The 26,211-nt window shown below is 37.9% G+C and overlaps 1 protein-coding gene across 10 annotated transcripts in view; it reads left to right on the forward strand.

Moving 5' to 3' along the window:
* Positions 1-26,211, forward strand: part of LOC117977962 (contactin-associated protein-like 3) — a 238,102-nt gene that overhangs the window by 115,312 nt on the left and 96,579 nt on the right. For all 10 annotated transcript variants that reach the window (XM_055092007.2, XM_055092009.2, XM_055092010.2 and 7 more), the window contains exons 4-8: positions 368-515; positions 15,268-15,471; positions 16,124-16,308; positions 17,528-17,671; positions 22,016-22,277. In XM_055092007.2, coding sequence (XP_054947982.1) covers positions 368-515; positions 15,268-15,471; positions 16,124-16,308; positions 17,528-17,671; positions 22,016-22,277 — 943 coding nt within the window. The remainder of the gene's footprint in view (positions 1-367; positions 516-15,267; positions 15,472-16,123; positions 16,309-17,527; positions 17,672-22,015; positions 22,278-26,211) is intronic.

Raw genomic sequence — 26,211 nt, forward strand, 5'->3', positions numbered from 1 at the left:
GTGCTTGATTGCCCTGCCACGTGATGTGGCTTTTTGTGAGCATCTTTACCACTTGATTAGGGAGGAATCTGTGGGATAGCATTTTAGAAAAGTGAACTTCATAGAGGTTGCCATGTTTATAGTCATTTTAATGATGTGGATGAAATTTAAACTACCTTGTAAATAAAGAAAACGTAGACAATGGTGACGAATTCAGGGACTGGAGAGGTTGTCACATCCTTGTTAACCATTAGCAGTGTTTCCTTTAAAACAGCAGCTTTTTGCATATTAGCAAAGCGAGCATACATTGCTCATTGCCATGAGAGGTGACGACATGAAGATGGTGCGTCCTGCAGATACATTGATCCCTTTCTCTGTTTTCTCCTAGGGTTTTCCAGGAAACACAAACGCTGACAGTGTGGTGCACTACAGACTCCAGCCTCCCTTTGAAGCCAGGTTCCTGCGCTTTCTCCCTTTAGCCTGGAACCCCAGGGGCAGGATTGGGATGCGGATCGAAGTGTACGGATGTGCATATAGTAAGTGGCCTTTATTCCCTGTGTGAAATCAAGGTCAGCATGAGATTCTGTCAAAGCCAAACTGTAAAAGCCAATGTCGGCATGAAATGTTGAACTTGACTTTTTCTGTCTTTTTATATAGCTGGGCAAGCAGAACTGGTTTTTATTGAAACACTCTAGTGTCTCCCCATGACAATATGGACTTTAGTTACTGTCTTTTATAGTTGAATTTAGTGGTGGACCTGAACTGAAACTTACCTGTCTTTAGATTCCCAGAGTTTAGCCAAGTACTTGCAATATGGTAGGCATCTGATGAAACGAATACAATTCAAACTAACAACAGATGATGCTGTTTTTCTGAAGCTGAGATGACACGCTGTCTGGGAAAACAGGAGCGGTACTGGGGGCAGGGTGTGATTTCTCGCAATCTCTTGGTTCTCTGTGTTTTTCTCTGCTAACGTCCTCTTTTGCACACCGTGCTGTCGCTTCACTTGATCTTCACTTGGTGGGAACCTGTGTTTAGTCAGCCTCTTTTCTCACCTATTCTTTGTTATAAAAGTGGAAAGGATGGGGCCGACATGAATATAACACAAACAAAAAGCCGGCCGTGAAATTATTTGGTGGTACTCAGTGACACAGTTGCCACTTGATGATCTAGAACATACTTGTATTCTTTCTTTACATTATCATAAAAATGTTTTAAATTACTGTCAAAATGGAATAAAATTTAAAAATACTCCTATATAAAACTGGAGAACCAGTCAAAGAGCAGCCTGGATGGAAATGTCTTAAGTGGCTTCAATTTGTGTCCGGCCGGATGTTCATATCACACTATTTACACACAGTCACTCCCATTCTCTGCCTACTCACAGCTTTAGCCCTGCAGAATATTAATTTTCTAAAGCATGATAACAACGTCTGTCATTCATGCAGCATTTAATGTCTCAGATACTATTATTTCCATTTTATTACTTAACCCCTGTGCAACCCAGTTCATTTCCTAACTCTGCTTGTTTTTTAGTGTTTACATTTCTACAGGGCTAAATATAATGATGTTGCTTTACCAACAGTCTTTTTTCTTCCTGTTATTGTTCATCTCCTTCCATCCCTGTGTTTTCTGGGACCTATAACTGTGCTCTCTGTTTCAGTGGCTAAGATGTCTGATATTTGGAATCTCTCTTTGATGCTGTGAAGTTACCTTCTCCTCTCATTACTCTGAAACAACTTCGGGTTTACTGACTTCAAAGTGGAACATGCTCTTTGATGGCGATTTGCCATTAGCTTGATGTTGCTTCATGAAGAGATATTACTCCAGTTCCTTGGGCTGGAGGTTGGTACCAGGAAGATCAAAGCCCCGTGCCTGATTCCAGGAAGGGCCGGTGGGCGGTGCAGCTGCCATGCAATCTGCTGGCACCGTTAACTTCTGTAAACACATGCTGTTGGCTGTAAGGGACGACTAGTGAAAAAACCCAAACATGCAGACAGATAATATGTGACCAGTGCTAACTAGCTAAAAGTAATTCTTTAGAACAAGTGGACATCTACATTGTCTTTTTTTCCTTAGAAGAATAATTGTTCAAGTATGGTGATTTTATTTTTGTTGTTGACAGTAATACAATCCCTTATGACTTATGTTAATAATGGTAGTTTCAGTATTTTCCTTTGTATTTCCACTGCCCTGCTTGTTTTCTAGAACGTTGCTTATAATGACTTATAATATCCCTGCCACGCAGCATCTCTTCCCATTTATTTATTTATGTATTTATCAATTTATCTTTTTTTATTTTAAGAGGCAAGTTCTCATTATGTTGCCCAGGCTGGAGTGCAGTGGCTACAGGCACAATCCCACTGCTGATCAGCACGGGAGTCTGGACCTGCTTCATTTGGGAGCTGGGCTAGTTCACTCTTCCTTAAGCAACCTGATGGTCCTCCGCTCGGAGAGATCACCATTCGATGCTAAAATTTGTTCAGACACCTGATCATCATAGTGCACCCCTGGGCTCCATCGATCCTCTACCTCAGCCTCCTGAGTAGCTGGGACTGCCCAGCCCTAGTGTTATTAGCTTTTCTACACTTCATTTACAGTAATAGATTCATTATTCCTTTAAACTGTGTGTGTTTTCACAGACTCCTGGCTTACTCTATGCGTTTATTTCTATTTCCACTTCTAGCCTGGGGATAGGTTGTAGGTTCTCCCAGAGTTGCTGCTCAACTGCAGAATAAAGCCATGAGCACAGATGGCCTCGGGCCCTTCTTGACAGCTGTATTCTCCTGGTTTTCCATGCACCTTTGCATGCTACTCTTCTTGCCACTCCTTAAAGGCTAGCATTGTCCACAGATTGGTTCTAGGTCTTTTATCCTGCTCCCAAGCTCTCTCTGAGCCTTTTATCCACTTCATGAGTTTCCAGTAGCATTTACACACTGTGGCTGATAACTTCCAAATACGTATCCACAACCTACTCTGAGGAGTTCCAACCTCTGGTACCAACCTCTCTTCACTGGCCCTGTGAGCACTTAAAACTCAGTTGTCTATCTGCTCATTTTCCTTTGTTTTCCATCTTATAAAACGATACCAACAGCCACCTATTGACTGAAACCTGATTCTATCTCCTAAATGTTTTGAATTTCTTTCTCTCCCTCCAGTTTAGCCTAAATGAGCACCAGCCTCCTAAATCAGCTATTTGTCTTTGGTCTTGATCTTTCCGGTTTTTAGTCCACACAATAATCAGGATGATTCCTGGAAAAACATGCACATTCGATTGTTCAAACTCGATTGTTGAAACATGCTTAAAGCCACACCCAAGACACTAGGATTGTTTCCCAGAGGCCTTAGACAGAAAAATAAATTCCCTATGCTCTACTGCCTGTCCAGGCCTTCGAGGGCATCTCTCAAGAACAAAGGGGAACTCCCAGAATCTTAGGCCAGAACCCTATGAGTCCTTGACGCATCTATCTCTCTTGCCCTCCATGTCCAGTGAGTCACGAAATTCTGTATTCTTCCCTCCAAATTACACCTTGCATGATTTCAGCTCTCTTTAGCTCTACTACCGACTTAATCTAAACTTGGTGTCCCACAGATTATGGAAATTGCCTTCCAAGTTTAGGTCATTCTGTCTCTGTTCATAGCTGACTACATTATATTCTCCACACTGCAACTCAAGTTACCTTTTAAAAATGCAGAACTGATATAATCACGTCCCTGTTTAATACCATCAGTGGCTTTCCATTGTTCCTAAAATAACAGCCAGACTCCCAGCAAGGCCTGAAGGAGCTTGTCCCTGAATAACTCTCCAGTGCCACCTCTTGCTGCCGTCACCTGCTACCTGTCCACTGTCAATTGTGTCCAGCTTTTTACTGACTCAAAGCCTTTACGCCTGCGGTCTCCCCTGCTTGAAATGCTCTTTCCCCATGTTCTCAACTGGCTATTTACTCTTCCTCTTTTGGATCTTAGTTTAAATGATGCTTCCTAGGCCCTCACTCTACATTTGTTTCCTCATTATAAGTTCCCAGGAAGCCTATAGTATGACTTCATGTGCTATAGTCACTTTTTATAATGTATCTGTATCTGTCTTATTAGAGGCCTAATTTCCTTTTTCCTCATTAGACTTCAGGCTACAATAGGGTAAGGTACATTCATTGCTGTAACATCAGCACCTAATACAGATCCAGGAACATACTAAGTGCACCATAGCTTTGCATTGAGTGAATGAATGAATGAAGCAATTCAGAAAAAAAGTCTGACAGATGATAATAAAATCTGAATAATGAATCTAAATTTCAGATTATTTCTCTCTTATACTAGCCATCCAGGTAAGGCAGGTATCTTGGAGATTATATTGTTATAAAGTATAGTATTAAAAATTGTAATAACTCTAGTAAAAATAGCAAATATAAGATTTTACAGTTATGTTTCCATTCTTCCATCTGATATTTGATGCATCTTTATGTAGTAGAAAGGCAGTTATTAACACCCAGATGTTCCAAGTGCGCAATCTGAGAAGCCACACCAAGGGCCGGCAGTGCAGGAGCTACAAATAGTCACCAGAGACAGGGAGAGGACTCCAGTCCTCTGACTACCAATTCCATGTTCTTGATGGATAATAACTGCTGAGGTTTCATAAAGGATCATTATATTGATACTTGTTTTGATATATTGCTTTATTGATTGATGGCAGCAGCTTCTTTTCTACTTTCAGAGAGACAGCATCAAGCTGCATTGTATTGTATATAAACATTTAGTTTTTGATTCTGTGCCTTCCTCCTTTTTATCATGCCAGCTTTAATTATCCTCAATTTCAGAGTTCTTTAAATCACTCCACTTTCTTTGATATTAATGCAAAAAATAGAACAGTCCTCTTCTTGTTGTTTTCTCAAGTGGTTAGTATCCTTTCCATCTCTTTAATTCCCAGTCCGCTAGTGCAGATTTTAAGGGCTTACATTCCACTCCATGCTAGTGTTTTAGTATTTTCATTAGATAACACTCAAACATGGCTTTTGTCTGATTCATGTTTCTGTTAAACTGAGATTGGGCTTCTATTCCTTTGTAAGTCACGGGCAATAATTCATGAAGGAAAAAGAAAATGGTTAGTATTCAAGGTTGACTTCATAAATAACCAAGAAGAGCTTGGTTCGCCACTTTTTTGGTCCCTTAATGGTGGAAAATTTGGTGGGGGAGGGGGTCTGGGAGTGGTGGATTCTTTTTTAAAATTTTAATACTTGGAGCACAGCCCAGATAATTAACAGAATTCTAAAATGTTCTTTTCACGAAGATTTCTTTTATAATGTCCCAAGTGAAAATCATTTTTTATTACTCACAGGTAATTCTTTATTCATGCATTTTCTGTTACATTTTCTTGTAACTTAGTCTTCAAATAGTTTTATGTGTCATTCAGACTCTGTCTTACATAGCTATGCTATTACCAATCAGTCCTTTTCTTATTCATCATTCTAGCTTCACTTATAATTGGTTGAACCATATATTTGCCAGTTTTGTAGATCAAATACAGTTGAATATTAGCAGCTTCATCTGGATTAACTGAGTGCTGTACTGTTTTCCGTAGGAACAACAGACGGCAAGTGGAGGTTTCCGGTAAAACAAAACAAATAGAACAAATAGTGACTGGACAAAAGCAAATTTTATTTTCTCCCTTCCAAAATTTTACCTGTCCTTGATTAGAATTTGAGACATGGGAAATTTTCATAACTCCTGAGATGGTCCAAGTTTGTATTTCTTCATTGGTGTTCTAATGAAGTTAGAACTACCTACCTCTGTAAAGTTCCTTTAATTGTTTTATCACTTTTATATATACACGCTGTGCTAGTTTGCATCACTGGCACCAATTCTGCACCTGTTCCTTGCCAGTGCCTGTGAGTGGTGTATGCTTCCCTGCCCCCTGATTTTTGAGCCAGCCAGTGACTTCCTTTGGCTAATGGTAGGCAGAGTCAACTCTACAGTGTACCTACTGTCCTCCTTTGTGTCTGCCATTAATAAGCATGCCTGAAATATGAATTCCAGTAAAATGAAAAGAGATACATGCTTTACATATTTTGAAGCTGTTTCATTAAATGCATATAGATTGGGAATTGTTTTATCTTCCTTAAAGTTGATTTTTTGTAATTATGAAATATCCTTGTTTATTTCTAATAGTGCCTCCTGCCTGTAAGTCTGCATTCTCTGATGATAGTACCGTATAGCTATGCCGGATTTCTTCTGGTTAGTGTTTTCATGGAATAACTTTTTCCATTCTTTACTTTCAAACTTTTTGTCTTCATATGTAAGGACTCTTTCTTTATTATTTAAACCAAATCTGGAAATCATTGAGTTTTAGTTGGTATATTTAGTCCACTTATATTAAATGTAATTACTGACATATGTGAAATTGTAGCTGACATGTTACTCTCTGTTTTATATTTGGTTCACTTGTTTTATACTCCTTTTTCTCTCCTCTTCTTTTGGGTTAATCAAGTTTAATTTTTCCAGTTTTTCCACTATTGTTTGCTGTTCTAATTTTGTTCTCCTAGGTACTTGAGCTACTACTTTTATCACTTTCCAAACAATACTAGGATTTAAGTACAACTTAGGTTAGTTTAGTTAAACTCCTCCCACCATGTGTGCTATGTTGACACATTTTAGTTTCATACATACATGTGTATATGTGTACATATATTTTTAATCACAAAATTTAATATAATTTTTTTTTGCAATCAGTATTCACTTGAATTTACTCACATATTTACTTTCTCTGCATTTTCATGCTCTTTCTGAATCAAATTCTTTCAGCTAGAAAGACTCCTTTTAATATTTGTCTTAGCCCAGTTCTACTGGTAATAAATTGTCATATAGCTTTTGTTTGCTTGAAAATTGTCTTTATTTTATATGAACTTCTGAAGGCTGTTTCAGCTTGCTGGAGAATACGGTCTGTAGTTATTTTCTTTCGGCCTTTTAAAGATGGCATTCTATTGTTTTCATGATGTTTATTAAGAAATCAATAGGTAATTGATTTTTATCCTATAAGGGAAATGTGTATTTTTCTTCTGGTTACTTTTGAGAATTTATTCTTTGTCTTTGATTTTCAGCAGTTTTGCCTTGATGTGGCTATTTTAGTTTTCATTGAATTTGTCCTGTTTGGATTTCACTAAATTTCTTTTTTCTATGCATTGATTATTAGATTGGGTAATTCTTCACTGTTACTTCTTCAAAATATTGCCTCTGTCTCTCATTTCCTTTTCTCCTTTCTGAGACTCCAATTACATCTGTCTGGGATGTTTGTATCTTATTTTCTTTCTTTGTCTCTCTCTTTCTCCCTCCTCCTGCTTCTCTCTCTCCCTCTCCTCTTTCATCTTTTCTTTCTATTTATGCTGCAGTCTAGACATTGTGTACTGCTTTATCTTCTGTACTACTAATCAGATTTTCTGCTGTGACCAATCTGTTGTTGAATATGCCAGTGAGCTATTAATTTTAGTTATTGCGATTTTCAGTTTGGGAATTTCTGTTCATGTATCCTAGTGAAACTCCTTATCTTGCTGCCTATTTTCCTGGAAATATTAATTACAGTTATTTTAAAGATTTTTCGTTAACTTCAATATCTGGATTATCTCTTGATCTTTTCCATTGTCTGGTTTTTGTTTCCGTTTTGATGTGTGATAATTTTGGCTGAATTCTGGACATGTTGGACAGAAATTTGTAGAGGCTAGAGAAGACAAAGTGATCCCCCAGTGAATCCCCACCACAGCCTCTGATAGGCTTCTAGATTAGGCACAGATGTTAATTCAAATAAGCATTTAACTGACTCAGTGCAGCGTCTCAGTCCCCATGAGGCCTAGTTGATATCTTATATCTGGAGTACAATGCTTCACTAGTCCCAACTGAGATTTGAAGGCCTTTGCCAAAACATTTTTTTGAAAATCTCTGAATTCTGCCATCTGACTCCTAATTATGATGAGTCTACAGAGACCCCTGCTTCGTGACCCAGCCTCATAGCTGTCCTGTCACTTTCTGCTTGGCCACCTTGTCTCTTGCCCATTGCTCCTTGGGAGTTGACCAGTGCTTCAAGGGTAAAAGCAGAAAGAGTGTTCTGAGCTTGTCTTCTAAGATCTTTACATTCTTGAGTCCTGGCAGTCGTAGTAGATCTTTAAAACTTTCAAGAAGATTATTTAAACTTTACTTGGTACACATTTTCTACTTGTCCTTGGTAGGAAGTGTAGTCTTCTGAATGTTTGCTTGTCATAACGGAAAATATAACTAACTGCATTTCTTTTAATGCCATGTGAAATGTGTTGAAGAAAACAAAGTGTATATAATTTTTTCATATAATAATGTGTTTATAATACAATCTACTTAATATTTTGGAAAATTATTTTTCTGTAAAACACTGAAGTGCTAATTAAATTTCAACAATTTTTTTTAAAAATAAATAAAGCCGGTCACAGTGGCTCATGCCTGTAATCCCAGGACTTTAGGAGGCCAAGGCAGGCAGATTACTTGATTGCCCAGCCTGGGCAACACAGCAAAACTCCATCTCTACAAAAAATACAAAAATTATCTGGACATGGTGGTGTGTGCCTGTGGTCCCAGCTTCTCAGTAGGCTGAGGTGTGAGGATCGCTTGATCCCAGTGAGGTCAAGGCTGCAGTGAGCCAAGATCATGCCACTGCACTCCAGCCTGAGTGGCAGAGTGAGACCCTGTCTCAAAAAGAAAAAAAAATTTTGTAATAAAAAAGTAAAATGAATAGAAACTCAAAATAAGATGAAAAAGTAAATCCATGTCCATCAGAAATAAGTAAGTTGAAGAACTGGAATGTGAACCTACTCACAGAGGATTCCAGACTCTGTGCAATCAACTATCTTTACCAGGAAATGGGAGAAGGAGAAAAGAGAGAGGAAAGAAAAGAAATAGAGAGGAAAGATCATGCATGAAAATTAAAGAGAGAAATCAAGGCCTTTACTGAGAATGCAGAACCAAGGCCTGTTTTCCCTAAGTTACTCTTATTATGCCCAGAAGGAAAGAAAATATGTGAGTGAATAAAGGCAAATATTTCCTAGGAAAGCTTTGTGTATTTATCGATTGCAGGATTCAGTATTCTTATCATCCTCCCCGAATTGATCTACAGAATCCCAATACATCTATTCTAACTTATTATTATAATAAAATGAATCGTCACTAGTCTTTAGAGAAATAAAATCACAATGAGAAACCACTATACACCTAGCAGAAAGGCTAAAATTAAAAAGGGTGGAAACACCAAGTGTTTGGCAAAGATATGGAATTCTCATACATTGCTGGTGGGAAATGTGAAAATGATACTATCACTTTGGAAAACAATTTGGCATTCTTCTAAGCTAAATATACACTTAATATATAGCTCAGCAATTCTACTCCCATGTATTTACCCAGCAGAAATGAATGCATATGTCAACATAAAGATGTATGTGTGAATGTTCCTAGCAGCTTTATTTATAAGAGTTTAAACCTGGAAACAGTTCAAATGTCTATCAGCAGGTAAATGGATAAACAAGTTGTCAAACAGTTGAATACCCCAAGCAATAAGAAAGAACAGACTGTTGATATATGCAACAGCATGCGTGTATCTCAAAAACGTTACACTTAACAAGGAACGCAGACACGAAAGAACACATACACGATACAATTTTATGAAATTTTGGAACTGACAGAACTAATCTGTAGTTACAGAATGTAGATCATTGGTTTCCTGGGTCTGGGTCTGGGTGACAGTGTTGGGGGTTTGATGCAAATGGCAATTAGTGAGTTGATATGAAATTGCCTACACCTTGATTTTTTGGCAATAACGTAGGTATATATATTTGTTAAAACTCATTGAACTATAACCTTAAATTTATTGAATATAAATTATAACTCTATGAAAATGATATTCATGTTTCCATATTGGAATTGTGGGTTTTGTTGTTGTTTTTTTGAGAGAGAGTCTCTCTCTGTTGCCCAGGCTGGAGTGCAGTGGAGCAATCCTGGCTCACTGCAACCTCTGCCTCCTGGGTTCAAGCTATTCTCCCACCTCAGCCTCCTGAGTAGCTGAGATCACAGGCATGCACCACTACACCCAGCTGATTTTTTTGTATTTTTAGTAGAAATTTTACCATGTTGCCCAGGCTGGTCTTGAACTCCTGACCTCAAATGATCCACCTGCCTTTGCCTCCTAAAGTGCTAGGATTACAGTGTGAGCCACTGTGCCTCACCCCATATTGGAATTAATATTCAATTTATTTAGAGAGTAAACCTCTGTAATTTGCCCATTATCCCTGATAAATCATCCTGAAGCCTTCGTGTCATCACAGCTACCTAGTTAGCTTATTAAATATGCAAACCCCTGGGTCTCAACCACAGAAATCCTGATTCCTGGTCTGGTTGAGGCTCACGTTCTAAAGTCTCCAAGTGATCACTCCTAGTCAATCTGAGTGAAGGTGGTTGATAGAACACTTTAAGAAAATTTCTGTGGAATCGTGTTTTTTTTTTTTTCTTTTGTAAGACATCAGTGTTTGCACCCTATGGAATCTTGCTGTTTTCAAGCAATGTTGATGTTTCCCCTGAAAAGGCAGTACAAGGTAGGATGGGGATGAGACATGCCTGTGCTTAGAATGACAGTGAGAAGCAGAAAAGTAGTAATGAGAAGCCAGAGTTAAGAGTACATTCTGGGTGTGAAAAATGTGAAAGTAGGCCAGGCGGGGTGGCTTATGCCTGTAATCCCAGCACTTTGTGAAGCTGCGGCGGGCAGATTGCTTGAGCCCAGGAATTCAAGACCAGCCTTGGCATCATAGTGAGACCCCCCAACTCTAGAAAAAAAGTAAAAAATTAGCCAGGCATTGTAGTGCATGCCTATAATCCCAGCTACTTGGGAGGCTGAGGCTAGAAGATCACTCTAGCCCAGGAGTTCAAGGCTGCAGTGAGCTGTGAAGATACCACTGCACTACAGCATGGGCAACGGAGTGAGTCTCTGTTTCTAATAAAAGTAAAATGTGAAGGTAAAATATGGCTTAAGGAAATAAAGGAAATAGCAACTCAAAATTACTTATGTCTTAGCTTTTCAGAGACGTCATACTTTGCAGGAGTCTAAAGCAGGTAGACTCCTTCCTTATCCTTTCTTAGAAGTCATTCTGGACCAGATGCCTGTTTACAGAAGCATCACTGTGAATGTGGCAGAAATAATCATATTTCAGGATTATATGACCTCTTTTCCATACTGTGGGATCCTTAAAAGTAATTCATTGTCTTCTGCATTTTTATCTTTCACCTGCATATGGAAGGCTTTCAGTGAATATTAGCTGTATGAATGAGGACATAACACATTTTAGCAAAATTACTTCTGACACAGTTCTTCCTTGTATGACAAAGTTCTTTATCTACAAGAATTCGTATTTGGGAACTTTGTGAACACATCTGTCCTTAGCTTTTCCGGTATTCTTTGAGGAAGTGTGACAAAAACATTATAATTGCACCAATAATCTTCAAGTATCATTTAAAAACTCTCGTGGTCCTCTAACACAAGAAAATGAGATAGGTATATTAATACTTCCGAGTAAGATTTAGGTTACCAGTGATTGAAGTGAGTCAGCCCAGGAACAAGCTGGCTGGCAGAGAAGGAGCTGTGTAAGTGTGGATGAATGGTTGTAAATCTCTTTTTCCTGGTGGAAACTGAAGATTTCCTAGGTCCTTCAAAAATTAAATCTGCTATCATTTTAAGCTGTCTACTTTCCTATATATCCCCTATGTGCTATTTTAAACTCATTTCCACCTCTTTTTCTGCCCAGTGCCCTGACAATAATAATGAAGCAGTTGTTCACTGAAGGTACCCCATGTACCCAGCACTGTTGTAAAAGTACAAATACTAACTCATTTAACCCTCACAACGACCTTGTGAGAGAGGAGTGTATGTGTTCTCACTTCACTTATGAGTAGACTGAGGCAGAGAGAGGCTATGTAACTTATCCAGGATGGAGTCAGGATTCAAGCCCACGCAGTATATACTCTAGTGTACTAGAAAATGTAGCTCCTGATCTAATGGTGACAGACTAACGTGTCAGGGGTCCACATTGCTAATACTGATCGAGATTCAGCAATCAAAACTATAATCTTAATAAAGCTAATAATTATAAACTAAATTCATATAAAATCAGAAAAGCACTTCCTGCTTTAAACCACAAGCTAAGTTTTCTTTATTCATTTTGGATAGCAAGGCTTTCATTCTGAAAACTTTGAGGAACGTTGGATTTTATCGTAAACATAATAAGTGACATTAATTTTCCAGTATCCCACTACATTTCCTATTTATATAATTGAATTTCATACAAAGGATTTTTTCCAACAGGTTTCTGAGAAAAGATTATATTAAATGTGTTACTGGAATTATTTTATTTTAGTGTATTATTCAAATATATATTGTAGGGGAATATTTGCATTGATTATGGCTAGGTAGAACAGTTTTTTTCTTGAAATGGGGTCTTGCTGTGTTGCCCAGGCTGGGGTGCAGTGACACAAGCACTGCTCACTGCAGCCTCCACCTCCCGAGCTCAAACGATCCTCCCACTTCCCCCTTCCAAGTAGCTGGGAATATAAGCAAGTGCGACCAGTCTTGCCATGCTGCCCAGGCCGGTCTCGAACTCTTGGGCCCAAGTGATCTGCCCGCGTCAGCCTCCCAAAGGGCTGGGATTACAAGCATGAGCCACTGCACCTGACCAGCTGGGAGAACTTTTCTTTGCTCTTGCAAGTGTTTTAAAATGCTAAAAGTATGACTTTTGTGGACAAGTGGGAAGAGAGTTTACCTTTTAGCATTACTTCTAAAGACCAAGACTTGAAATTTTGCTTCTCCAGTGGGAGGATCTTATTCAAGAGGGACTACATGGGAGTTGTCCCTCTCCAGTGCTGATCTTGGTGGGCTCATTACTGTTGACTTATTGAACTCAATGCTTTCCATCCCAAACATCATTTTTTGTTTCATATTTTTATGTATTGACTTCATAAATCATAGAATGTTTTATGATTTTTAGAAAGTTTGGATTTGCAATTCATTAATCTGCTTTTATTTTAAAATATGCATAATGAGCTATAAGTATATTCTTAAATTTCTAGATACAAGCACTAGCGATTACAATAAAGAAAAAAGGTATTAGCTAAAGAACAAAAGAGTTTCAAGGTCATTGCTTTATGTCTCTTTTACTTGATAAGTTTTTTACTATTCTATTTGCCTGAGGGAAACATTCCAGGAACTGTACTTCACATGCCTTAGAAGATCAATACTGCTGTTGGAGAGTAATAGTAAACATAGAATGAGAAAAAGAAATGTATAGGTTGCAATAATCCAGAAAAAACCTTTTCGGGAAGAAAACTTTGTTAGTCAACTAAAAAAAAAAAGCTCAAATATTAGCATTTTCTTTAAGCAACAAATAAAGACATGATTATAAGTATTAGGGCAGTGCTAAAAATGTGAAAGTCTGTAGTCAATCTTTTTCAAGTTTCCCTTAGTTCATGGCCAGGGAATAATAATCTTAGATGTCTTCATTTACATTTGACAGAGAGTTTTGTTTTTATCATGAACATATAATAAGTTATGTAACAAGGAATAATTGTTTAATTTACACATATTTTACTCAGAATGTGTTTATTCATCATGCACTTGATACATTAATTCCATGTAAGTACATTAACCCAGTGTGAGAAAATCAAACTTCTAAATTTTAAAATGATACATAAAATGGAGAACTTTTGAAGTGCAGTTTATTATATGTATTTCAGATAATATGAATGAAATGGATAGCCATGCAAAAAGTACTAGTAATATTTTTGTGAAATTAAATATAATTAAACAATGCCATCTTATTGGCTTGAATGACATCAGCTAGTCAGCTTCAAATAGTTTCATATTTCACTAGGCTTTCATGCATCTTCATTTATTAAATAAATATACTTTTCAAAGGACAATTGCTTATTTTTCTTTTTACTTTTAAAAAGAAGAGATTTTCTGGGTAATATTAATTTCTTCATGTGATTTTGACAAATATTATCAAATATTATTTTATATTACTGATAAAATGAAACAACTTGTTTTTTGATGAGCCGAACATATGTGACATTTATAGTGAATTTATAAGACCCTGACAGAGTGCTGAGAGAGTGTGGCAGCATTGGAGTTCTGACAAGCTACAGCAGGAAGAACCAAAACAGAGGTGTTACGGCCATGCTCTCTCAACAAAACATCCAAGAAAACAAAACCTCTGTGCCTTTGTCAGTCAGGGCTCTCCAGAGAAACAGAACCAATAGGATGTCTGTGTGCCTGTGTGTGTGTGTGTGTGTGTGTGTGTGTGTGTGTGTGTGTGTGTGTGTGTGTAGAGAGAGTTTTAAGGAATTGGCTTACCTGATTGTAAGGACTGGCAAGTCCTAGGTAAGAGGTGATATTGCAGCTGGAGTCCAGAGGTTGTCTGGAGGCAAAATTCCTTCTTTCCTAGAGAACTTCAGTTTTCTTTCTTTCTCTTACAGCCTTCAACTGATTGGATGAGGCCCACCCACGTTATAGAGTTTAACCTGCTTTACTCAATGTTTACTGATTTAATATTGATTACCTCTAAAAAATACCTGCACTGCAACATCAAGACTAGTGTTTGACCAAAAGCTGTTTACCATGGCCTAGCCAAGTTGACACATTGCAGTGCCCATTAGCAGTACCATTAGCCGAGGGTTGAGAAAAATATTACCTGTCAGCTCATTTAAAATCTATTTATTACATGTCTAAAGCAGTATTTAATAAGTATGATACGTGTTTCTGTATCTTTACAGACAAAATCTTTAGTAAAGTAGGTACATGTGTAAGAATCAAGAGAAGCCAAAGCTACTGGGAATGAACAAAGGTATTTAAATTGAGTGACACTGATATTTAATATAAGAATGACCTTAAAATAAATAATTTATGTAGTGAAATACAACTTCTTTCCTGATTGTTTTTAATCAAACAGAATGAGAAGAAATGGGCTGCTCTAAAGATAAGAGCCATTGGGAGTAGATTAATAAAAGCATTTCTAGATGATGAAGTTTGAGAAAATGTTAGAAAAATCTAACAGTGGGTATTACATATATCAACTCATGATGCCACCAGAAAATATATTACTGTCAGTTGTTTCCTTCAATGAATGGCTTAGAAATACAATGTGTGTCTATGTGTGTGTGTTGTGGCATATTGATGCACACATTTTCAATGTGCTACTGTATGGCATATTTATATTTAGGATTGCTTTTTAATATCTTCTTTCCTAGAATCTGAGGTGGTTTATTTTGATGGACAAAGTGCTCTGCTGTATACACTTGATAAAAACCCTTTAAAACCAATAAGAGACGTTATTTCTTTGAAATTTAAAGCCATGCAGAGCAATGGAATTCTACTTCACAGAGAAGGACAACATGGAAATCACATTACTCTGGAATTAATTAAAGGAAAGCTTGTCTTTTTTCTTAATTCAGGTAAAAAAAACTTGAACTTTTATACCAGTAGTTAAAAAAAATCTGTTTACATTTGTTGGTACTCAGTCTTTTCACAGTTAGATAAAATGACCATATAATTCATCATCTAAACCAGAACACCTTTAAGAAATAAAAAATACACAAGTGATAGTTACTCTGGGACCAGTAAGTGCAAAGTAGAACTGCAGTGAACAAATGTGTAAATGAAAGTTTAAGAGCATTACTACCAGATGCATGCAATACATATCCTAAGTATGATTTCTGTAAACAGCATATATTTTGACAAACTGTGCAAGATCACCATATGTGTGTATAATATATATGTAATATATGATTATCCATATCATAAAGACAATACATCATTATAAAATTATGAGATAATGCTGATAATGAGGTTCTAAGAAAGAAAATATTTGCAATGTAAATACAAATGTCATGAGTAATAGAAAAACTACTAAGAAAAATTTCAACAAAGTGTAGAATTGAACTTAAAAAAATACAAACAGGGTAAGGTTATTGTGTTCAAGATAGGGAGAAAGTGAGAAAACAACTCTGTAAGATGGAAAGTTGGATGCAAACTGTGATGCTCAACTAAAAAAGGGAAGCCGTGAGTTTGAACAGAAATAATTGTTTTTTTTCCTTCTCCTTTAAGGCAATGCTAAGCTGCCTTCCACTATTGCTCCTGTGACCCTCACCCTGGGCAGCCTGCTGGACGACCAGCACTGGCATTCCGTCCTCATCGAGCTCCTCGACACGCAGGTCAACTTCACCGTGGACAAACACACTCATCATTTCCAAGCAAAGGGAGATTCCAGTTACTTGGATCTTAATTTTGAGGTTATTATAGATATATAGTTTAAATTAAATATAACCTGAAAAATAAGGTAGCTGCATAGAGAAATGCCATTTTATAGTAATTCATAACTAAGTTGACTAATAGTAATAGGTATGTCTGTCCCGGTACTATGAAACTGTTTATGCCTTCTAATAGGTCAGTTTATTATAATAGATCATCTTTTCCACCTTGAAAAGAAGTAAACAGTCAGTGTTAGGTTTAGGAAATCCACAAATGCAGAAATACCAAGGTAGCAAGCATTGTTATTAAATGTACTCATTTGAATATATTTCATTTGAAATTTCATCTGGTATATTATACTTGTTGTTTGACTATGCAGATTCCTGGGGGATTTTTTTTCTTGTCTTGGTGCAATCCTAACCAACATAGCATTATTTAGGATCACTTTGAGAAGTTAACAAGATATACACCAATAGATTTATTAAATAACAAGAAAGTCAGATGCTCACATATAAATAATATCCTGATATTTTTTAAGTCATTAATGTTTTTTGCAACCCATTGCCCATATGTATCTAAGCTACACTGTTAAATAGCATCTATTCTTCCAGTCCTTCACAGGACACCTTAAAGTGTATGAAGGATCATAACAAACCAGAAAAACTGTGATATTTACTGGCGTAAGTGGCTTTGGCATATAATATTAAACTGAAGATCCTAGTCCTATACTGGATTATTCAGTTTTATTACTTTAATTTAACCATGTAATAGCAAAAGATAATATCTAATGCAGAGGTTGGCAAACTATGGGCATCAGGCCAAGTTTGGACATTTTTTAATTAAAAAAATACAAAGCCTGTTTTTGTTCAAAAGAGAAGGTTTTATTGGAACATGTTCTCTTTCTTTATGTATTGTCCGTGGCCACATTGGTACTTCGTGTCAGAGTTGAGTGCTGCAGAAGAGATCATATGAGCCACAAAGGGTAAATTTACTACATGGCTGAAAATTTCAACGTGGCAGAAAATGTGTGTTGACTTCTTCCTTTTAAGTTTGTTCAAAACTGTGTGGTGCCAGAAATAAAGGTATTAACAGCTGCCATTATGATAGAACACTTCATTTGGAATAAGCAAGCATGCAAATATAAGATAATGGGAATGGATTTGTGACAATTAGTACTAGACCTATTAATTATAAATGCTTTAAACACGTACCATCAGAAAATCACTAAACAATGTTATTTATGTCATTTTTCTTTCTAAGATCAGCTTTGGGGGAATTCCGACACCTGGAAGATCACGGGCATTCACACGTAAAAGCTTTCATGGGTGTTTAGAAAATCTTTATTATAATGGAGTGGATGTTACCGAATTAGCCAAGAAACACAAACCACAGATCCTCATGATGGTAAGGAAGCCTAATGGGAAGGAAAGAAAAAAGGACATTTTATTTTTTGCATTTAAAAATTATTCATGTGAAGTCTCCATTTCATCTAATATTTTAAGAATCAGTTCTTACTTTAACAGCTGCCCATGTAATATAGTAATTTAGTTTTATTTATTTATTTTTTTTTTGAGACAGAGTCTCCCTCTTGTCTCCCAGGTTGGAGTGCAGCGGCGCAATCTCAGCTCACTGCAGCTTACACCTCCCAGGTTCAAGCAATTCTCCTGCCTCAGCCTCCTGAGTAGCTGGGATTACAGGTGCCCGCCACCATGCCCAGCTAATTTTTGTACTTTTAGTAGAGACGGGGTTTCGCCATGTTGGCCAGGCTAGTCTCGAATTCCTGACCTCAGGTGATCTGCCTGCCTCGGCCTCCCAAAGTGCTGGGATTACAGGTGTGAGCCACTGGGCCTGGGCCAATTTTTTTTTTTTTTTTTTTTTTTGAGACGGAGTCTCACTCTGTCGCCCAGACTGGAGTGCAGTGGCACGATCTTGGCTCACTGCAAGCTCTGCCTCCTGGGTTCACGCCATTCTCCCACCTCAGCCTCCCGAGTACCTGGGACTACAGGTGCCCACCACCATGCCCGGCTAATTTTTTGTATTTTTAGTAGAGACGGGGTTTCACCATGTTAGCCAGGATGGTCTCGATCTCCCAACCTCATGATCTGCCCACCTCGGCCTCCCAAAGTGCTAGGACCACAGGCGCACTTTTTTTGTTTTTGTTTTTTTTTTGTTTTTGTTTTGAGATGCAGTCTTGCTTTGTTGCCCAGGCTGGAGTGCAGCGGTACAGTCTTGGCTCACTGCAACCTCTGCCTCCTGGGTTCAAGCCATTCTCCTGCCTCAGCCTTCCAAGTAGCTGGGACTACAGGTGTGTGCCACCACACCCGGCTAATTTTTTTTAGTACAGACAGGGTTTTGCCACATTGGCCAGGCTGGTCTCAAACTCTTGACCTCAGACGATACACTCGCCTCGGCCTCCCAAAATGCTAGGATTACAGGCATGAGCCACCTTACCCAGCCGAATATAGTAATTTTTATTATGCATAAAAAGTTATAAAGTAAATATGCCTCATGGGACATCGTTGTTTCATTTTTATATGAAATAAAATAACTTTCTATTTTTACATGGAAATCAGAATTCATATGTCTCGCGTGTTTTTGGTGTTGTTATCCACAGGAGACCAATCATTTTGCAATGGCAATCCCTAATGATCTATTCCCTAATCAACTGGAAATACTTCCAAATCAGTTAATAAACTTCTTTCAATGTTTAAAGTTTGAAATATCCAAGTTGGGGTTAAAGGGAAAGCTCATGTTTAGTTGTCAGTGTATCTCAGCAGCACATCATGGGAATATTTATTTGTATTGTTGGGAACATGTTTTCTTTCCTGTTATGTGCTGGAGGAGTTGGCTCATGGGTTGCAGGACCAAAACCTGAAAATATCTCTGACTGTGTGTCACCAGACCACACAATGAATACATCACTTAGGTTAGCATGAGAAAAAGGGAAAAACAGCTGTGAAGCCCATGAACTTTCCAAGAAGGTAAAGGAGAGAAAAAAAAAAAAGATGGGTTTGAAGTCTAAGTTTTTCTATGAACAGCACCCTGCTGAGATCATAAAAATGAAAAATACCATCAAGATACATGAAAAAGGAAACACCAAAGGGAAGAGTGATAACAAGGCTCCACAGAGTGCAGTTTCCTTTGACAAGATGAAAAAGAAATGAAAAGAGGAAGGAGATAAATGGAACAGCCCTCTACCTAAAGTTTCTGTCCATGGAGAAACTGACATTTAAGTGCTGCTCAACAGGAAAAAGAAAAAAGACCTGGTTATTGAAGTTGGCTTTGTTGGAGATGCGTTACTCAGATACAGATACAAAGATGGGTTTGGCCAATGGGCATCCGTGTCAAGAAGCCTGACCTAACACGTTCTGAATATTAAGCTACCTTTTATCTGCCAGTCCTTGGTGTTCAGAAGAATCCCTCCTCCTCACCCTAACTTCTATGGGGCTATTTACAAAGACACTGTCATTAAAGTGAGGAAGAGTGAGTTGGGCCTTATGACACAAAGAGACAAGACTATTTGAGGACAATAGACACAGGTTTTCATATACATTCCATGTTATTCTGAATTACTGATGGGTTCACTGATGGAATTATTGAGTATAGCCAATAAGGAGAACCACAATTAAGCTGGTATCTCTGGGTTCTGGATATCATCCTCAAGAAAACTATTTACTAATTACATTGAATGAGGTTATTAAAATGTGTAAGTTTCACACAAAAACAAAAAGACAATTCATTCCAAATTGTGCATATGGATATATAATGTTAATTATGGGAATTCCATTTTAAGAATTACTACAATTCTATGTGTTCTGTATAAAAACAGGAAAATAGTTGTTCCAATATATAAAAGGAAAACATTTAAAAATGTATTTTGTTGGGAAAATCAGTTGCCAGAATTCATTCAGTCAACTAACAAGCACTCCTCTGTGGCAAGAAGCCCTGCCTCTCTGTTGTAGCAGGCAGCTACCCACCTAAATGATGAGGTCAAGAAATATACAGCTGATAAAAAGATAAAAAATATGTAATAGTCCAGTGATTACATGTGTACTATGGATCAGCGCCAATTACTTGTAAGCTTTTGGTATTTAGTTTGTTACAGCAAATGTTTTCTTTTTTAAATTTTCTTCTGCAAATGTTTTCTTGTCATGAAAACTGTTTCCCATTTGGCAGAATTACAAAAATAGTCAAGAAGAAATGTTCTGATTGATGTATACAGTTAGAATGTGTATTAAAGATTATTATAAAATGATAACTGAATTATATCCATTTCTAAAGTATGTTGGGACAGAATTTTTTAAAAATGTGATTCTGTTTTGAAAATTGTTTTACCACTGGATCAGTGTGGTTCTTAAACTTGGCTTTATCTTGGAGTCACCAGAGGAGATTCAAAAGATACCATTACCTGGCTCTACCTCCAGAGATCGGGATTTTAATTGGTCTGTATCTGGATTTTAAGAGACCTTCTGGTGATTCGACTGTTTAGCTAGGTTTGAGAGCCACTACCCTAGATTATCTGTCCTGCTCCAGTAACATTCTTTTTCTAAAATCATTTATAGTATATTAGAAATAAATCTATGGAAATTCCAAGTAAAATCAGAATTACTGGGGTTTTTCTCTGGAACTGAAATTCCTATGTGTGAATAATGCCCAAGAATTGCTTATTCCTTTCACCAGCCAAACAAAGCAAAACAAACAAACAAACAAAAACCATTTAAAAACCTAGTAAGATGTTGACTTACCAGATATTAAAGCATACTAAAAGCTTCTATACTAGAATCAGTATGGTAGTGGATAGGAACAGAGAAGTCAGTAGAACAGTCAAGATCTCAGAAAGATCCCAGTTTATGTGCAAAGTTGTTAGTAACAAGGAATGTGGCTCAATTCAGTGGAACAGGGATGAATTATTTCTGAAATTCTGCCGGAACAAACAAGTGTCCATAAGGCAGAAAATAAGCATGATCACTATCTTATACACACTAAGAATATGTAAATTAAAGAGGATGAGAAACAAACAACAATCTTAAAGAAAATCTATGAGATTGTATGTAGGACCTAGGGTAGTATGAAACTTTCTTAACAAAGATTGGAAACTCAGAAGCTGTAAAATACAATATAGACATAATTGACTATAAAAACATCAATGTTTTCATGCTAAAAATACTATATGCAAACATTGCATATAACTGTTAGATCTGAAAACCATTTGAAAGGCTGTCAAATATAACTTTCCAACAGCTAAAAATATGACCCATACAAATAGCAAATAAGCATGTGTCAAAGATTTAGTCAATTCATTAATGAGGGAACCAGTAAAATAGTAAGCTGGTTCAAAAGAGATTTTGAGGATTGTGTAGAGAAGACCAAATGTTGCTCAGGAGAAAGACTGAGTATGAAAATGTCCTGTTATTTGCTGTATCCTCAGGGCTAGCACAGGGCCTGGAAAATAGCTGGCATAGATTAAACTCCTGTTGAACTAAAATTATATTGAGACTCCTTTACTAATGCTGAGAAGTAGAGAAGTGGAGAATTTCTCACACACACACAGAAAGCCACATGGATGTCTGCCCAATTATAATAATACTTATGTTGAAAGAGAAGATAAATGTCATAGATTTCAGCTTTAGCAGGCAGACTAATCCTGGATTGATAAAAAGCCTTGTACGTCTTCGTAAAATCTGGCTTTAATTAGATAGAAGCACCACCTATAAGGCTGCTCAATGTGCTCTTTTGTTTTATTTATAGGGAAATGTGTCCTTCTCATGTCCACAGCCACAGACTGTCCCTGTGACTTTTCTGAGCTCCAGGAGTTATCTGGCTCTGCCAGGCAACTCTGGCGAGGACAAAGTGTCTGTCACTTTTCAATTTCGAACGTGGAACAGAGCAGGACATTTGCTTTTCGGTGAACTTCGACGTGGTTCAGGGAGTTTCGTCCTCTTTCTTAAGGATGGCAAGCTCAAACTGAGTCTCTTCCAGCCGGGACAGTCACCAAGGAATGTCACAGCAGGTAAGAGTTGTATTCCCATAAACCTGACATATCCACACGGAAATCATTTGGTAATTAGTGAGTGAGTGAGGCAGTGAGATGCTCCATGCCCCCACTAGAGGAACAGATTGCTGTTTCCTTTTAGACTGTTCTGTGTGGTACACCCCGCTGCCACTAAAGTGTTCTTTTGACCAAAATGACTATATATGAGAAATATGAAATGCATATTTCTGCAGACATACCTTCCCATATACAAGGAATACCCTTGAGCTCCATTTCCTGACAAACATACACCAGCCTCCATCCCAAAGAACTAGGGTCAGGACCTCATGGAACAGACAATACCTAGAGGCACATTCCTCTCCTGTCCTCCTCCTTTCCCTTCTCCGCCCCGCCGCTCAGGGTCTGTGCACAAATATTCTATACACAGTAGGCAATTGATAACTATCACTTTACAGGGAAAGATGCCCGGCAAATACCAAGAGTTCTTATTCTTTCGTTGATGGCTGATTCGTTTTCTGGGATAGCCGGGCACCCTGGAAGAATCTCAGCTCCTCCACTTAATGCCCTTCTGAAATGTAAATCACGAAGCCTCCTAAGCCTCAGCTGTTTTCACTTGTGAAGTGGTAAACCTCAGATCTCCTTTGCAGGGAGAACAATAGGAAGTCTGATTTTATTAGCACAATGCCCACCCCACACACAGGTCCTCACATCCCCACTCCCCATCGGGGCCTGTTTTTGTTGGGCAAATGCTAGGTTAGGGGCTCAAATCCCATGAAGCCAGACTGAGTTACAATAGATGGGAACTAATCTCACATGCAGTCAGATGTGGGCAAGTTTGTTAACTACAGAGCTGCTGGATTTTGATGATTGGATTTGTAGATGGGAGGAGCACTGGGTCCTAAATTGACATTGTGCCTAAATTGGCATCGGAACTAAATGGGGGCTTAAAAAAAAAAAAAAGCGTAATCTGAAAAAGAAAAAGGCACAGACGAAGAGGCTGACTTCTGCTTGAGACCAGGGGGTAATCATACTCAAAAAAAGATTCCTTTTGGCTGTAAGAGGCACACGTGACTATACTGCTATTAAATGTTGTGGTATGAAAGCCTGATTTCAAGACCCGTGAAGAAATTCGGAGGGCGGGGCCTTATCTCAGTACTTCTGGAACAATCAGGCAAGTCCTGGGTGTTAGAATCTGTGTCCACCTCACACAGGTGTTTCAGGGGAGATAGATATTCAGAGGGGATGTGTATTTTTTATCTTTTAGAAATGCAAACCTAGTTTCCATTTCCTCACGAATAAGATTTTTTCCAAGAAAGGTTAAAATCGTGACCCACACACAGATACAGAATGAACACATGTCAGAGATTTTCTTTAACTCATTGATGAGAGAACCAGTGTTAGGGAAATAAGTAAAGATAAAATTGCCTACCAACATAGTGAATCAGTTTCACAAGGTAGAAATGAAATAGTCTTATTATGGAATAAGTATTAAGCCAGACTGTGATGTACATTTCAGGCAATCGCTAATGTGATTGCAAAGATAAAGAAATTTCATCCATTTATATAGCCAGGCAGATACAACCCATTACATACATGTTCTAAAGATAAAGGACAACTTGTCCTCAAGTAAGAGGACTTGACAGCACCGTTTGCTACACAGCCCATCTTACATTCACCTGGTAATTGGGGAGGCACACTCCTTTATGCAAAGGAAAACTAAACTCCATGTCTCTTTGACAAGTGGGTAGTTGCAACTTGGAGCCAGGCACCTACGTTAAACTCCCACGGAGACAAGGAGATAGGAGCACTGCCTTTCTTGATGTTTACATTTCAAAGAAATGTCTCCAAGGTCCTCAAGAAAAACACTCCTGGAAACAAGAAAGAGGCTAAATAAGATTTTGTTTGTTTGTTTTAAGATTTTAAAGATGTACAATTACAAGTTTTCTGAAAGAAATGCTCTAAGGAAAAAAAGTGAATGAAAGTGTGTATCCAGGCCGGGCGCGGTGGCTCACGCCTGTAATCCCAGCACTTTGGGAGGCCGAGGCGGGCGGATCACGAGGTCAGGAGATCGAGACCATCCTGGCTAACACGGTGAAACCCCATCTCTACTAAAAATACAAAAAATTAGCCGGGCGTGGTAGCGGGCGCCTGTAGTCCCAGCTACTCGGGAGGCTGAGGCAGGAGAATGGCGTGAACCCGGGAGGCGGAGCTTGCAGTGAGCCGAGATCGCGCCACTGCACTCCAGCCTGGGCGACAGAGCGAGACTCCGTCTCAAAAAAAAAAAAAAAAAAAAAAAAAAAAAGAAAGTGTGTATCCCTTTTAGCACTAAGAAAGCTTTTGTTTGTTTTGGTTTGTGTTTACCCTTACACCAGTAAGGCCTGTTTAAATAAATACCACACATTTCTAGTCAGAAAAGAGATGCCGACTAGCTAAATTTGTCAATATCCAAAGGGAAAGGCAAATCCCTTCCCTGTACACACTTTGCATCTCTATGGACAAGCATTATTTGCATTATTATCAATGTTCTGCAAGTTAACTTCTGTCACTACACAGCTGTAAAGTAACCTAGTCCAAGATGATGGTTTACAATCCCGTAATATCAGCTAATCTTTCCATTGAAAAGATATCCAGTAATCTCCTTTGCCCATTTCAAAGACTGCCCTCAATTTTTTTCCTACAGTAGTTTGGTTCAGTTTTACTGCTGATGAGTTGCATATATTCTGGATTCAATGAAGTGCTGAACAAGCACTTCATCCAGTTCTGGGTTGCACAATAACTAGAATTAAATATAATTAAAGTTCTTAAATCTCATCAGGATTTTGCTTTAGCTCATGGCTTTGTGAGTGTGATATTTTGCCTCTGTAGTTAAAATGTTGTAGTTGTTAACAAGAGATCATCTTCATATCAAATGTGTTTAAAATAACATCTATGTTGTGGGCAATTAATTTAGTAACTTCTCATTGAAATATTTATAGCTTCTACTGTATCTGATTTTCTTGTGCATAAACTATGGCCAAAGGCCAAATACAACCTAATAGAAAACAAAAAGAAAACAAATGTGGATGATAGACATGAAAACAGTTATACAAAGATCTGCTTTTATTTTTCAAAAGATATTCTTAAAGAGGGCACTTTTTGCAGTTATAAAAAGAACATGTCAAAGATTTTGTTTAACTCATTAGTTTATGAGGGAATCAGTAAGATGTTACTGCTGCAATGATTTTGTGTATAATGTAAAACTGGCTTATTCCATGGGATGGGGTAGAGGAACCAGGAAGAAGTTCAATTGTATTCCTGCCAGACAAAATTCATTTGCATGTCTATGGACAATAATCATTTGCCTGCTTTCAATTTTCTACAATTCACAGGGTGGTAAAAGAATTCAAAGAAGGGGCCAGGTGTGGTGGCTCACGCCTCCCAGCAATTTGGGAGGCCAAGGCATGCAGATCACGAGGTCAGGAGATTGAGACCATCCTGGCTAACACGGTGAAACCCCATCTCTACTAAAAATACAAAAAAATTAGCCAGGCCTGGTGGCGGGTGCCTGTAGTCCTAGCTACTCAGGAGGCTGAGGCAGGAGAATGGCTTGAACCCGGAAGGCGGAGCTTGCAGTGAACCAAGATGGCACCACTACACTCCAGCCTGGGTGACAGAGCGAGACTCCATCTCAAAAAAAAAAAAAAAAAGAAAAATTCAAAGAAGGTAAAAGGCACAGAAACCTGCAGAATCATATAATCCTCCAGATTGTGTTTAGACAATGCCTAGTTTTACATTGAAGACATCCAGAATCTTGGTTGATTTTAAAGAATAATTTATTTCCTTACACTTTATTACTACTTCTGTTTCTGTTTCATACATCACTGAAGGTTAAAAGGAAAAGCTAAAATATTAATGTTAATGTTTAATTTTTAAGAAGTACTACATTTGAAATGGTAATAATATACTAACTTCA

The sequence above is a fragment of the Pan paniscus genome, chromosome 11 (assembly GCF_029289425.2).
Source record: "Pan paniscus chromosome 11, NHGRI_mPanPan1-v2.0_pri, whole genome shotgun sequence".
Lineage (NCBI taxonomy): Eukaryota > Metazoa > Chordata > Mammalia > Primates > Hominidae > Pan > Pan paniscus.